The sequence below is a fragment of the Peromyscus californicus genome, unplaced genomic scaffold, assembly GCF_007827085.1.
Source record: "Peromyscus californicus insignis strain IS unplaced genomic scaffold, ASM782708v3 Scaffold_6__1_contigs__length_162567912, whole genome shotgun sequence".
NCBI classification, from domain to species: Eukaryota; Metazoa; Chordata; class Mammalia; order Rodentia; family Cricetidae; genus Peromyscus; species Peromyscus californicus.
In genome coordinates this window covers 146384004-146399498 of record NW_026294584.1, presented here as the reverse complement: position 1 = coordinate 146399498, position 15495 = coordinate 146384004, and the positions used below count along the sequence as shown (strand labels likewise).

At 48.3% G+C, this 15495-nt stretch overlaps 1 protein-coding gene across 1 annotated transcript in view; it reads right to left on the bottom strand.

Moving 5' to 3' along the window:
* Positions 1-3185: 3185 nt before the first annotated feature.
* The window catches only part of Etv6 (ETS variant transcription factor 6), a 245338-nt gene continuing 233028 nt past the window's right edge, over positions 3186-15495 (bottom strand). Inside the window, 5 exon segments of the mRNA XM_052720472.1 lie at positions 3186-6995; positions 6998-7073; positions 7075-7174; positions 11552-11652; positions 12875-13017. Coding sequence (XP_052576432.1) covers positions 6853-6995; positions 6998-7073; positions 7075-7174; positions 11552-11652; positions 12875-13017 — 563 coding nt within the window. The 3' untranslated portion in view covers positions 3186-6852.

The window sequence follows — 15495 nt, the reverse complement described above, 5'->3', positions numbered from 1 at the left end:
TTCCTGGGGTTTATTTATTTCAGTCCAGTGTCATGTTCCTGAAGATGGATCCATCTACCACACAGCCAGCATGAGTTGATCTAAATCGCTTGTCACTTTTAAGAACCTCTTTTTTTTTTTTTTTTTTTTTTTTTGATACAGTATCTTATTTATGTCTAGACCGGCCTCAAACTCTTGATCATTCTCCCCTAGCCTCCCAAGTGCTAGCGTTATAGGTATGTACCACTATGCCCAGCTAAAGCATAATGTTCCCCCCTCCACTTCTTTTTGTGTGTGTGTCTGTGGTCTAAGTGTATGTACTTGTTCAAATGTATGTATTTAGGTGCACATGCCTGTGCATGTGGGGCTGAATACCAGAGGTCTGTGCTGTGTATCTTTCTCAATTATCATTTTCTTATTTGTGTGTATGTGTGTGACATATGTGTGGGTATCTTTCTCAATTATCATTTTGTTATTTGTGTGTATATGTGTGACATATATGTGTGTGTGCGCCCACGTGCACATGCGTCTTCAAGAGTGCATGAGCGCAGGCTGATGCATGAGCATATGCATATGTGTATGCAGGCCAGAGGTCAACATCAGGCGTCTCCATTGCTCTCTACCTCTTTTTTTTTTTTTTGAGACAGGCTCTCTCACTGAACGTGGAGCTCAGCAATTCAGTTAGACTGGCTGGCCAGTGAGCCCACGGGATCCACCTGTCTCTGCCTCCTCAGCTCTGGGGTCACAGACAGGAGCCACCACACTAAGCTTTTTACAGGGCTGCCTGGGATCTGAACTCAGGTCCTCATGCTCACGTCTCAAGCACTCTACTTACTGAGCCAATTTCCTTGCCCTAAAGCAAACAATGAATTTTGGCAAATTTGTAGATTTCTGTAGCCATCCCAGTGATCCGGTTTTAGAGTACCTCAATTATATCCCAAACTTCCTTCTCGTTTCTCCTCAAACTTCACCTCACTCCCATCTCTGTCCCCAGGCAAATGTCTCTGATAGTCCTTACTGGGATTTCGATATAAATGGAGCCATGCAACAGTGCCTTTACTCCAACTTCTTTAAAACTAACACGATGTCTTTGGAGTTCATTCCTGTGACTGCATGTGTCGATAATTTGTTCACAAGCTCTGAGGACCAACAGCATCAACATCACCTAGAGCTTGTCTGAAACGTATAGTCATGCTGAGGATGGAGGACAGTGGTAGAGTACTCGCTTGGCATGCACAAGGCCCTGGGTTCAGCTTTCAGCATGAAAGGGGGAAGCAGGGTACAGAATCTAAGTTCCATCCAGAGACTACAGTAAGTACACAAGCAGATCTGCCCATGGATACTAAAGCATGTGTGGATCCTACAATGTTGTTAAGATAGCAAAAATCTGGACATATAACTCAGCCGCTAGAGTGCTTGCCTTGAATGCCTGAAGTCCTGGATTCTATCCTCAGCACTGCATCAACCAAGCATGGTAGTCATGCCTGCAATCCTAGCACTTGGGCAATGGGAGTGGGAAAATCAGAAGTTCAAGGTTATCTTTAGCTACATAGGGAGCTGGAGGCCAACATGAGCTACATGAGACCATGTCAAAACAAAACAAACAAAATACAATTTTTTTTTTTTTTTTTTTTTTTTTTTTTTTTAGCTCCCCAGGTGATTAACAAGCACTTTCAGGGTGGCGCAGTTCTGGTCTAGCCTTGTGCTTTGAAGATGCCTCAGCAAACGCCCAGCCATATGTCCATTCAGGCTCTGCCTAGTAATTCTAGGACAGAGAGCCACAGCTCATCAACGGGACAGGTGACAGCACTCCCTGTCCTTCTCTTTAGCTAAGGGTGGTTGGGGAGGCAAGTGGGCCTAAGTAGATAAATTGCTGTGCAATTTGCAAGGGCAGGTCACCTGCTCCAGCTGCCCTTTAAAACTGCTCAGCTTTAGAGCAGATTGATTGCTTAAGAGGTTTGGATGGAGCGTGCTGACTTTCTGTATGATTGTGTGTCTGCCTGGCCTCGTTCTGCAGTCCATGTCTGTTTAGGTATGTGGTGAGCACACGCGATGCAAATGAACCACCATCACTTCTGATGCCGGGGTGGGGGTGGGGAGCTCCTGCGTAGCATGGCGAACAAGCCAATGAGAACAGTGCCTTAGCACACAACAGCATCACCAGGAAGGAGTCCTGGACAGTTTGGAGGCCCCACCCCCAAAGCTTTTGATTTCAGTTTATGGGATCCCAACCGACAATCTACATTGCTAGGAATTCCCAGATGATTCAAACTGAGAATGATCAGAAATTGTAGTTTCAAAGGCACTGTAGCTCCGTCAGAACTGCCTCCTCAATTTTACTTGATCAAGTGCTTTGATGATGGTAGTTTAAAGCACTCCAGCCCAGGGACACCCCGGGACAAAGTGAAGAGAGAAGCAATCTGACATATTCTGAGATCAGTTTTAAGCTCCTGTGTTCCAATCTTACCGTCTGAGCTGCTGCAAAGCAATACCATTTGCCTCTTTCTCATGCTCTGAGTCTCTGTTGTGATGGTGAATAGTTGCGGTGACAACTATGTTTGATCTGTAGTGTGCTTTTAAGGATAAGACCTCAGGCAACCTAGGCTGCCTTCAAACTTGCTATTAGCTAAGGCTGCCACTGAGCCCCTGATCCTCCTGCCTCCACCTTCCCTGTGCTGGTTTACAGTTGGGCACCATCCTAGCCTGCTGCTGTGCTGTTTGAGTTTGAAATCTCAGTTGCCTTCCGGCTGGTGGCCCTACCAATACAGGAGAGACACTGAGTGTACAGGCTGTGTGGTGACCTTCCAGTTCTCAAGTCCTGGGTCCGGCTGGCCATGGACGCTACCCCTCACATTTATGTCTTCACTGCCTGGCAGGTGCCGACCCACCCAGGGTTACTTAATCGCTGCTATCCCCCTGCCCCAATGCTTAGTGATCTGGCACATCTGGTTGGAGTTCCTTTGGACAGACTGTTTTTTACCTGTGGCAGCAGCTCAGGGTAGTGATCTGCTGTGACCTTCCTGGGGCCTCTGGTCTACAGCTTGCCAGCAGACTGCTGGGTGATGGCGGCTTCCTGCCAGGAGAAACCGGGACTGCACTTTATTCCATAATTAAGTAGACAGGATTTACATCATCAGAGTACCTGGCCTGTCTGACTCCATTTCATATTATTCAAAACAGAGACTTGGAACTTTATATATTTTTTTTATAAAAAATTTATTGAGATGATGTAATTATAGGCTTTTCTTTAAAAATTATTTGCAACTCACTGGCCCTGAGAAAAGGCATATTTTTTTGTTTTTTTTCTTTTTTGTTACATTCATTTGATTCAGTCCCTTATAAACCCCACACCTCATAAACAAGAGATTAGAAACTAAACAACAACAACAAAAATTCATCCTAGATTCATCTGGTTTGCAGGTGGGTGCAGTCGCAAAGAGAAATCTTCACAAGTGTTCACTTGCGAGGGCGAGCGAGAGGCCGGAGTTTCGCAGTTGTTTAGTGTTGACGCGGACGGGGCCGAAGAATACTGGGTTCGTTCTCTGTGCCTTGCTGACGGGCAGGATTCCGGGTGTCCCTCTGCGCTCCTGCCCCACTGGCTGTCTGGGTCACTCAATTTAGGTTTCTGTTCAGAAGAGGAGCAGGCAGAGCTCCATCTAGCACCGAATGACTGGGCAGTGAAAGCCACCCTGTGCATCTTTAGTTTCTTTGCTGGGGATGGATGAAACAGGGGTTGAAACCAGGATACTTTCTCACTGCATCCTAACCACTTAGGTTGGATCCCGATCCTAACTCTGTCTGTGTCACACTGTCTGCTCGCAGGGTAAGTGACATGACCTCTCTCAGGTTCTCTTCTGCCAACAACAGTGGATGTGCCAAAATGTGTTCACGGTTGGATCCTGGACAGTGTGAGAAGACACAGGGGCCACTCAGTCCTCTCACAGCCATCCAGATGTCAGCCGAAGTGACGTTTTATCTGGACCAGGTTAGTGTGAAAAGACGCTGGGTCAGAGGGTTCTGAGCTAGGGAGAGGAGAAGCCCCTCAGCCTGCAGCCTGTTTTGTTGTTTCCTTATGAGGGCCCTTCTCCTTAAAAAGGGGGGGTGGATATGGAACATCGGTGACACTGCCTTTGGTCCTCACCAAGTTGCCCTGGATCAAGAAGGTCTGAGAGAAGTTACTGTCAACATCTAACCAGCTACCACTGGTGGAGACCTGAGGACAGCCTGGCCAAGGACACAGGACAGAGAATTCCAGGACCTAAGTGACAATGCCCACCCTCCACATAGCAATGCTTTCTTGCAAATTCCTTTTCTGACCCAACCCATGAGAGCCACAGAGAAAGGCCACCTATTCATCTGACACAGGAGATTTTAGTTTGGTTCCATCACCTCTTGAACTTAATGTTGAGCTAGAAGATCACGGTGGATGGGGGTAAAAAAAAAGGAAAACCAAAAAAACCAAAAAACCCCAAAAGCTCCTGTAGTGGTGTTCCCTCCAAGGTGTGATCGACTAAATCTGAACCCTCTGGGTCTCCAGCCTGAGAGCACTGCACCCTGGTGACAACACCAGCCATGTCTTCTCTCTAACCAAAAACCAAATGAGGATGTTTGCAGTTAAGAGAAGCAAAGTAAATCCATACTGTGACCACTGCGTGGGAAACAAAGATGTGTCGCCACAGTGAGCATTTCTAATGTAAGTGGCTGAAGCTGTCATCCTGGGCCTCACATACTTTCACATGTTTTTAATCCAGGGCTCCTTAGGGAACAAAGGAATTTCCTTCTACAGCTCATCTGGAAGATTCTTTGGACAGTTAGAGACTGGGTTCTACATGTGGGCAAAGTGGCCGGAATGAGGTGTCTTAGTCTCTCATTTCATAGTCATACACAGGACCTCAGTCAAAACAAAAACCAAATAACCCACCCTTTCTCTCTAGCTCAACCCAGGGGCTTAAACAATGTAAGAATTTGGCTTAATCTCCCCACGTGAGATAAGGTACCAGTCGTTTTAGAGGCCAAGAAAAAATAAATATCCCCTGTTTTCAAGAAACATAGCATGTGACTCTCATCACCACCCATGAATACTAAGCCCAACCCCTCACCCAGAAGGTCACTGACCTCTTGGAAGGTAGATGGGGTGGGACTTGGGAGTCACAGAAAGACTAAAGGAGCCTGATCAACTCATTTCCAGTGTCTGAACCACAGTCTGTCTACACGTCTGTGTGCTGATATCTGCTGAGTTAGGCCCAGAGAGACATGCCTGGTACTCCTAGTCTCTATGTGCTCCACGTAGGGACAGCTGGAGGGCAGCTCTGGTCTGTCAGCTTCACCTGTGTACGGCTTCTGGTCAAGTACACACACACCCAGGAGGGCTGGGAGATGCTCACTTGATGGTGTGGAAGAGACAGAGAAAAGACAGGGTGGTTTATAAGGCAGGCCTCATCACCTGGGTTTAAAAACACTGCAGTTCAAAGAGTCCATGTAGATGGCTAAAAAAGGGTCGGGGGAAAGCCGGGCATGATGGTGCATACCTTCAATCCCAGCACTTGGGAGGCAGAGGCAGACAGATCTTTGAGTTCAAAGCCAGCCTGGCCTATAAAGCAAGCTCCAGGACAGCCAGGGCTACACAGTGAAACCCTGTCTTGAAAAACCAACAAAACAAAACAACAAAACCCAAATCCCCCCCACTAAAACAGCTGTCTAAAAATCTCTGCTATCAAAAGTCCTAAGGCATAGCATTACCCTCATCTTGGAAGATACTACCGACCTTATGTCGAGGTGAAAAAAAAAAAAAAGCCACAAATATGTCTTCTGGAAACACAGCAATGACAGGAGGAAAAACGAATGAATCTGAGGAATTTCCTGTCTCTGCTGGTTGTGCAAATACCGGCTGGGCCGAGTCTGCACTCCAGGATCCTCCCTTGTGTGTGTTCTGTGCTCAGTGAGGACCAGTAAAGAGAAACGACAAAAAAGGCTAGGACTTGGAGCAGGGGTGGCCGCAACCCCACAAGGGCAAGGTGTCTTGGGAATGGAACCGAGAGCTCTGCTTCCTCACCAGCCTTGACAACCTGTTCCTCACTGCAGAGCAGCTCTGCCTACTTCCGGGACCACCGGGCCGGGGTGAGCCTCTCGGACTTTTCCACTCTGCAGCACTTTCAGGAGAGTCCCAAGCGGCCAGGGCCTTCGAAATCATTTGGCCAACCTCTGGCCCATCTTATGACCAGACCTCCCACTGATCTTTCTGGAATACAGCAGCATTTGTGAGGTGTTTGGCCTTCCTCCCATGGGTGCCCAAGGGGTCTGGTTGTGTGATGACGGCCACAGAACCGCTGGGTCAGTGCTTGGTTTAGGTGCCAGGGAGGCTAGGTCTGCTAAAAGGCATGTGACGCAGCACAGCGGGCAGAGGAGGAGGAAAGAGAGGGACAGGATGAGTGAGAGAAGGGAGGCAGGAGGAAGACGAGGGAACTCTCTCTTTCATTTTTGAAAGTTTCTCTCTCTCTCTCTCTTTTTTTTCTCATCCAAGACCTGACTGCAGCAGGACAGACCTGATCCATGTGACAGGAAAAAGAGGAGCCAGATCCCTTCTGCAAGTCTCTTTCCTGACCAGCTGAGCTGGCCGTACTTTGTGAGATTTGCAAAAAAGAAAAAAAAAATTAATATATATATATAATAGATATATTTCCATAGGAAAGCAACATGTGATGTCTTCCCCTGTATGAACAATGAATAGTCAAACTGCATGTTCTTAAAAAAAAAAAAAAAAAACAAACCCAGAAAAACAAAAACAGAAACATCATGAGACTAACGGCAGGTGCAGGGTGAGGGTGAGGCGTTACAGACAAGAGGTCCGAAGGAGAAGCAAATGTGACGTGAGTCTCAGGCTTGTGCCCTCCGCCAGAATTCCAGCCCGCCATTGCTGGGTGGTTTGTCTAAGGTGCTCTGGGTCCCTCCCGGTCTGCAAGAAAAGCATTCCTGCCATTCCTGGGCCTCTTCTTTCTTAGCCATCCCCAGCTCGCCTGCTCCATCACGCCTCCAGCGGTCCTTGTGGGCAGGTTTTCTCTTGGCCAGCCGGTGAGGCCGTGGTGGGTCCCCTTAGCATTCATCCTCTTGGTACGCTTGTTCATCCAGCTCCTGAGACTCAAGGTGCTCTAGACGGTCTGTCCGGCCACTCATGATTTCATCTGGGGTTTTCATGAACCTTTAAGCAGGAAATAAAAGAGTCAAGAGACTGTAATCCCAAAGACGTCCTCCCTCTCTACTCCAACCCTTAGAGCAACATGCACGGAGCTGGGGACCCACTGAACCTAGACACTGGTGCTACCTCAGCACAGGTTAGGGAAAGGTTCCTTTCTTACCTGTCTGAAAGGTGACAAAATGACATGACAAGGTGAGGGGACCATGAGAAGACAGCACCTTTTGGTGCTAGGAGCGTCTTATAGCTGGATTGCACAAAGGGGCCTGGGTATTGCTCACTTGTCTGTTCCTTAGTTTTAAAGACATGTGTGTGTGTGTGTGTGTGTGTGTGTGTGTGTGTGTGTGTGTGTGTGTGCGTGCACGCGTGTGTGCGTGTGGTTATGTACACATGTGTGGATGCGTCCCGTGCAGGGAACCGAGAGGACATCATGTGCCACTCTGTCACTTTCTGCCTAAGGCCTATGAGACAGCACCTGGAGCTAGGCTGGTGGTCAACAAGCCCCAGGGACCCACCCGTCTCTGCTCTCCACAGAGCTGGGGTTACAGGGGTGTGCACAGTCTCACTCGGCTTTGTATGTGAGTGCTGGAGATTTGAACTCGGGTCCTCATGCTGTGCAAGCAAGCCCTCTTGCCCAATGGAGCCTTCTCTTCAACCCTGGAGAGATGTTTACAAAGACCCAAAAGAGTCCTACATCTACTTCCACTCCAGTCTGAGAGCCCAGGGAATAGTATTCAAAACCTGAATTTAACTCAAAGGATGCTATTAGATGTTACTGGATACTTTCGATCAACGGGCAGCTTAGGGAAGGAAGCTTCTCGAAATTAGAAAAGCAAGAACAATCCTTTTTTTCCCCCACCACCTATCCGAACTGCCAGAAATGACTTCCCTTCAGCATGTCCCCTTCCTTTGTAGCTGGAGTGTACAGCAAGCCTCACATTCTTGGTCACTGTGTGTCACTTGGAATAGCACCAGTGTCATGGTCTGACTACGGTCTGCACAGCGCAGGGAGGAAGCCTGGGTGCAAACGTCCTGTCTTTCCCTGTGAGTGCGGTGCGGGGATGAGGCTTTCCTCAGCCTCCACGGTGTCTGCACTTTTCCCTTGTCCTATGCTCTGCCCTGTACCTGTGAGCTACCTTCAAACACACTTTCCCTATCATCACTCCACCAAGTCAGAGATGCAGTCTTTGACCCATCTGCCGTTGCCCCCCCCAAGACACACTTATTTTTCCACTGTTCACTTCCGTTAACCCCCCACTCCTGTCGGCTCGTCCTGACAGAAACTACAGCTCACGTCTTTTTGCAAATTTTCAGCATTGTTCCGATCTGGAACTTTCTGGACTCCTTCCAGAGGTGTTTACCGGCATGAGTCCACCCTGCAGTCTACCTACCCACCCTGAAGCACACTGCCACACCTCACTTCACTCTGTTACATAGAGAGTCATATACCAGTAAGCCATCGTTTTGTACCGTTTGGCTTCCAACACGCTTTTCCTCAGAAAAGGCTCCTCTCTTCCTCTCTACCAGCACTCTTCGTGTCTCTTGCTCAAAGCCTCTCAGTGGGGACTGGAGGACCTTCCACGCCTACTGCCATTCCCTTCTGCTCCAGCCTTCTGGGCTCCCCAAGCGGCGCATGTCACAGTGGCTGCCTGTCTTCTACTTTCACATTCTCGCTAAAACGTCTCCCTCAGCATCTGAAGAAGCTAAAGCTCCTCCCAGGCCAACTTTATAGACACACCGTACTTGGCCTTCAAAACTGCCCCTCCTTCAGGCTCCTGTGCCATGGTAAGCTTCTGATATTTCATACCAACGTTTACTGAAACTCTCACTAATGTATACACCAAGTTAAATAGATCAGAAGGCTCTGCCTCCTAGGAGCTTATGGTTTAGTTGTGGGGAGGAAGCTTTCCCACATATTATTTTTTAAATAGACTATTTATTTTCAATTTTAGATGCACTGGTATTTTGCCTGCATGTGTGTCTGTGTGAGGGTGTTGGATCCCCTAGAACTGGAGTTACAGACAGTTGTGAGCTGCCATGTGGGTGCTGGAAACTGAACTCGGGTCCTCTGGAAGAACAGTCAGTGCTCTTAACCACTGAACCATTTCTTCAGCACACATATTATTAAACTATACTATTCGCAATTACTAAAGATGTTTTAAAGACTTATTTTTATATATGTTATGTGTCCTGCCTGAGTTTACGTGTGCCATGTGCACGCAGGAGCCTGAAGAGGCCAGAACAGGGCATCAGATACCCTTGTACTGGAGTTACATGTGGTTGTGAGCCATCATGTGGGTGTTGGGAACTGAACCTGGGTCTTTTGCAAAAGCAGTAATTACTCTTAGCTGCTGAGCCATCTTTCCAGGGCCATACATACTATTAAAAACGAACCTCATGGTGTGCCTGAGGACAAAGGGAACTCAGAGATGGGGGAAGCGGACATCTGTGTGTGACTGAGCAGCCGCAGAGGACCCTGAAAAGGACAGTCAACTTGAGGCAGCCTTGGAGGTGTGCGTATGTGAAAACTTAAGAGGATCAACATGGCTGGCAGAGGAACTGGAATGCTGTTCCCTTTCCATCATACACCTCATGAATGTGCTTGTCACAGACTTCAACCTGAGGCAGGCTGGCTACAAACCCTGGGAAATGCAGCTGCCAGGCTTCAGGCCCTCAACACAGAACTGGACAGGGACAGTGCTGCAGAACCAGTCGACAGGGCAGCTCAGCAGCTGACTTGGATGTGGGAAGCCTCAAAGACGGCTCCAGCTTCAAGATGACTTCAAACAGTGGTGGTCAGCTTATGAGACCAGAGCATTCTGGGTGGAATTCCTCAGCCGTGTGTGACGCCTGCCTTGCAGAAACCATGTCTGGAGTACTAATATGGTATTAGTGGGCACATCATACAGGAGTCTCTGAAATTCCAGGAGGGTTCAGAGCGAGATTTATGACTAATGACTGAGGTGACAAATAAAGTTGAGTGCAGTGGGATTCAGTCATCTAGGATGAAAGAATGGGGAGCTGAAAATTTGGGGTGAAAGACGAAGAGAGGCTGTGAACTGAGCCGGAGGTAGGGAGGGCACTTTCGTACTTATTCTTTTCTACTGCAGCTTCTTCAACGGCTCTTCCTGCTCCTTTAAAGATGAACGTGATTGCTACTGTTCCCACATCACCACCCCACCTCAGTGCTAATGTCGGGCTTATCTGCCGTCCTAATGAATACGTTCATCCTTGTCGGCACAGTGGCTCATACACAGTGACGTTTTCCTACCTGGACGTGGACGATTCTAAACCCACATCTCCAGCCCCATCTCTTGCTCTTTTTGTCCAATTTGCCAAAACCTATACCCTAAGGTCCTACTTGCCATTCCCGCTTCCTCCCACCACATCAGTGACCACGGGTGTCAGGGTCCACCTATGCCATCCTCAGTGGCCCCTAGACCCTTCCTTCTATTCTACTTCTGGGAATCACAATCTCCATGGTAATCGGAAGAGCTGGAAACCATTAGCTATGGGGAATCGGGAAAGGGGGAGGGCTGCCGACTTCAGAGGCCTTCACACTTCTCTAACCATGATGCATTTGTAAGATGTACAATTTGGGGGGCTCAGATGGTAAAGCACTTGCCAGGCAAACCCGAGTTCAGTCCCCACCCACACAGAAGGGGACACAGTGACATATGCTTAGTAATCCCAGCTGCTGGGGAGACGGGGACAGGCAGATCCCCGAGCTCCTTAGCCAGCCCAAGCCAGTGAGGCCTCATCTCAAAAATCAGGGTGGATAGGGCCTGAGAAATGACACCAGAGGTTGACCTCTGACCTCCACATGCATGTGCACACATATGAATACACACACATGAACAAAATCTTTATGAATTAATGGTCACTCTTATTTGATGAGCTATAATTTGGTATTTCCAACTCTACCATATTCTATCCTCTATTTCATTAAAAAAATGGCTGTGCCTGACACCCACACAGTGACTCACCATGGGTCACGACCTGAAGCTTGACAAAGCAGCTTCCAGGTTTGGTGACCTGGAAGTTCCAGCTTAATCCTTCCCTTTGCTATTGACAATGGTTCTTCTGATTGGTCCCTTTTATTCCACCAGACTTCAATGTCTGATAATGCTCTTTGGTCACTATGTTATTTTAGAGGTGAGTCAGATTTCACTTTTCATACAGGACACACTTAAGCAAAAAAAAAAAAAAAAAAAAAAATCCTAACAAACCAACCACTACCCAGTTTCCAGTCAACAGTGTTTGCAATGATGGCTTTGGGTCTCAGCTAGGCATGCCAGAGTTCCTAACCGTCTCCCTCCTCCCTCTTATGTAAAGAAAATCATATCCTCCCAAAAGAAGGAAAGGAAAAGGAGGAAGTGCTACCTGAACAAAAGCCTTTGTCCGGGCTCCTTCCTGATAATGTTTAGTTTGTAGTAGTGGCGCAGGGCTCTGGACATTTTCTCATAGGTCATGTTTGTTCTGTTCTGTTTGTTCAAAGGAGGAAGGGAGAGAGAAAAAAAAAGCACAAAGACACAATGAAATGAACCGCAGAAAAGGCACCAGGCAGCTATTAAAACAAAGGCTGTGGAGTTGCTCTACATGGCCTCACCGGCCTGGGAACTCCACCTGCTCGTCTGCTGCCTGCTAGGGTCCTTCCTTCTGCTGCCTGCCCTCACAGCCACGGTGGCCAAGGGCCCCTCCTAAACTGAACTGCCCCAGATAAGTGCTAACTAACCTAGCGCAGCCCCCTGCAGCCCCCGTCTCCTTCTCTTGAGATGGTTCCCGGCTTCCTCTATCTCGGGTAGGAGACAGGTGGTCCATCCTTCGTGTCCTGGATCACATAACATTTCTTTTTTTGTTGCAATGACTTTTTCACACTTGTCTCTGGTCTGTTATTGTTGATGGGCAGTGCACAGAAGGTCCCTCAGTGACTCAAACACTTAAATGTCTGTTTACGGGTCCTCAGCATATTTGTCCACGCCCTTGGCTGGTCTTTCTCTGCTGGGAAAGGGATCAGGCTGCCTTCTTAGGAGGCCTGTGGCTCAGCTGTACCACCTCAGTATCCCCCCACAGCTTGGTCCTAGATCTCCTTCTATGTCCACTGGCCTGGCCACAGTTAGCTCCTTTTCATATCTGCACATTTGAACTGTCTTCCATACTATAAAGGACTGTTTTAGATCCCACTTCCTCTTCCTACTTTGGAAAACTGGGGGGGCAGGCTTTCTGCGCCTCTTGCTCGTAAAGGGGGTATTTTATAATCACAACATATTTTCCATGCAGAAATGGCCTTTTGTGAGAAGGGGAGTTTCCAACTGATGGGGACAGAAGTGACACTTCCCAAAGGTCCCTTGTGAGTCATACAGCTCTCACTACTTCCCTATTCCCCATAAGGACAACAGGGTGGCAGGTCCAGGTCAAGGGGAGTGGCGGGGGCAGGGGTGGGGGGGGGCAGGGGCGGGGCGGCACTTACAATCAGTCTACGGAACTGAGCTCTGAGTTAATGGGCCCCAGACAGAGGTAACACATGGAAAAAAAGCATCTTTAATCATTTCCTTCCTTCACAACTACCTAATTGTTCGTCCAGGGAGGAACAAACCAAATAATCACGGGCAGACTTGGGAGGGAGGCAAAAAGACAACCATCCTCCAACTCAAGGATGAAGACTACTTTACAGCAGCTTTCCCAACCAATATGTGGCCTTTTTACCTTATGGTTGCCCCACAGGCGAGCCAATCCATTGGGATCCACTATCCGGAATATTTTGGATTCCTTGTCTTCCCATCTGATGAAGTTTTCGTACCGACTGTCAGAGAGCAACTGATAGACGTAATCCCAAAGCAGTCTGCAGTCTACGGAGGAAAAGCGAGAGCGCCCTTGAGAAGGATTTCTGTCCAGGCAGTCACAAGACCCAGAAACAGCGTTTGCAATCCCAGCTTGGGCCTGGATGTGACTGACTGTCTTATTTCCTCATTTCACAGATGAAATGGGTCCAGAGAGAGCCTGTGAGATCCTGCTGACCTCTGACCCAGGGAGGCTCGGCGCTGACCGAGGCCATGACCTCTACAAGAGGACCGAGGAGGAGGAGGAGGAGGAGGAAGAGGAGGAGGAGGAGGAGGAGGAGGAGGAGGAGGAGGAGGAGGAAAAGACTTTTTCAAAGCCATGACAAAGCCTGAGGCTGAAGCAGCCCGTCTGAAGGATGAGGCACCAAGGTACACCTGCAAATGAACAGACAGGCTTTGACAGCGGGCTCCAGAACAGTTAGGACACACGGCGGGAAGAGTCTGTGTGTGTGCCGTCCGTCTGTGGGGGCTTCCTCAATAGCTCTCCATCTTACTACCTTTTAAACTTTTCTGTGTGAGTGTGTGTGGTGTATGGGCCTATGTGTACACCTAGGAAGCCAGAGTGTGTGGCACACCTGTACATACTAGGAAGCAAGGAGACACTGGGTTCTTCCCCTGTCGTTATCCGCCTTCCAGTCTTGAGCCAGGGCCTCATGGAACCTGGAGCTCACCATTTTGGTTAGGTTGGCTGGCCAGCAAGCTCGAAGGGTCCATCAGTGTCCACCACCCTCCCCCAGTTCTGGGGTCACCGCCATGCATTGCTATGCCGGACTTTTACATGGTGCTAGGGATTCTAACTCAGGTCTTCTTGTTTGCGGAGCAAACACTTACCCACGGAGCTCCCTCTCCAGCCCCTTCATCCACTTTTTATCTACTTATTTATTTTTTGAGACAAGGTCTCTCACTGAACAGGAATCTAGACTGGCTGGTCCTCGAACTCCGATCCTCCTGTCTCAGTCTCCCCAGGGCTGGGTTTACAGATATGCACTGCCGTATCTGGCTTCTAATGCGAGTGCTGGGGGGGTCACTATCCGGTCTCCATGCTTATATGGCGGACATTTTACCGACTGACCCATTTCCTGAGACCAGAAAGAAACGCTTGAGGTTTTAATGAGAACAATACGATAAAAAGTTAAAAGATTAGAGTTTAAAGATTATTCTGTAGTTGGCAGGAGATGCTAAATGGATGGAGGAAGACAGGCTACAAAGAAAGCAATACATGAAAAACGATGGGAAATTAAAAACCATGCGGCTTGGTGACGTTGGCTGTGGGGACTGTGGCTAGCATTTTAAAAAGAAATACAGATATTCTCATTAGACCATCTTTTGGTCGTCTTTCAAGTTGCTTTATCATAATGGAATCATGGTGGAAAGGAACTTGGTGCAAGAAAATCATTTCTCATGTGCAGAACTGATATCCGATTATGTGGCCAGGCAGCAAACATCCATCAGATGATTTGAGTGTGGCTCTGCACTGTGCTCAGCCCAGGGTCTTGGCTGTGGAGCCCTGGCTTTCTGGGTCTATGCTGTAAAGGTACCTGGTCCACTCTCCAGCTCAGCCCAATAGGTTAAGTACAGACAGTTGTGCATTTCCTGGGTACTGCTGATGTTGGATTGGCCCCGGCCTAAGAGTTGAGGTGCCTTTTCTAGTTGCTTACTGCATGGTTCCAGAGGGTTAACCAGACGGCTGGTAACAGAAGGCCAATGACTGAATGTATACATTATTTATTTATATGTATGTGTATACACTTGTATGAGTAAATGTGCAACACATGCATGCGGGATCCCACGGAAGCCAGAAGAGGGCACTGGATCCCCTAGAAAAGGAATTACAGATTGCTGTGAGCTGCCATGTGGGTGCTGGGAACCGAACCTGGGGTCTTTGCAAGAAGAGCAAGTGCTCCTAACCAGCCTTCCAGCCCCTATTAGTGCCTTTATAAAAGTTATCTATAAAAGATCCCTAACATATCTACCTGTGAGGACACAGACACAGCAAGAAGACGCTATCTATGGAAGAGAAAGAATACTCATCAGCAGGCCTCAGATCTGCTGGTGCTCTGCCCTTCAGCCCGGCAGCCTCTAGGAGTCTGTGAGACATTTCTTTTCTCCATCCTTTTCCTCACTCTTCTCCGTTATTTCCTGCTTTTTTGGAGATAGAGTTTCAGTACATAGCCCGGGCTGGCCTCAAACTTGTCGTAACCTTCCTATCTTAACCCTCCAATGCTGACCTGACAGAAGTGCGGCTCCTCATTTACCTAATTCCTACTCTCTGTTTCCGCAGCCAGAACAGACAAAGACCAGAACAGAGCTGTGGCTCCCTTGTCCAGGTTTGGTACCACAAATGGTAAATGGCAAGCACATTTGAGTTTTCTCTAGTCTCACCTAACTGGAAAACATCTCCTTAAACCAAGCACTTTCACATAAAATGCCATGCAGTCAGGAGAAGCCCAGGTGTGCACACAAACCCCGTTCTGCACGCCTGAGTGG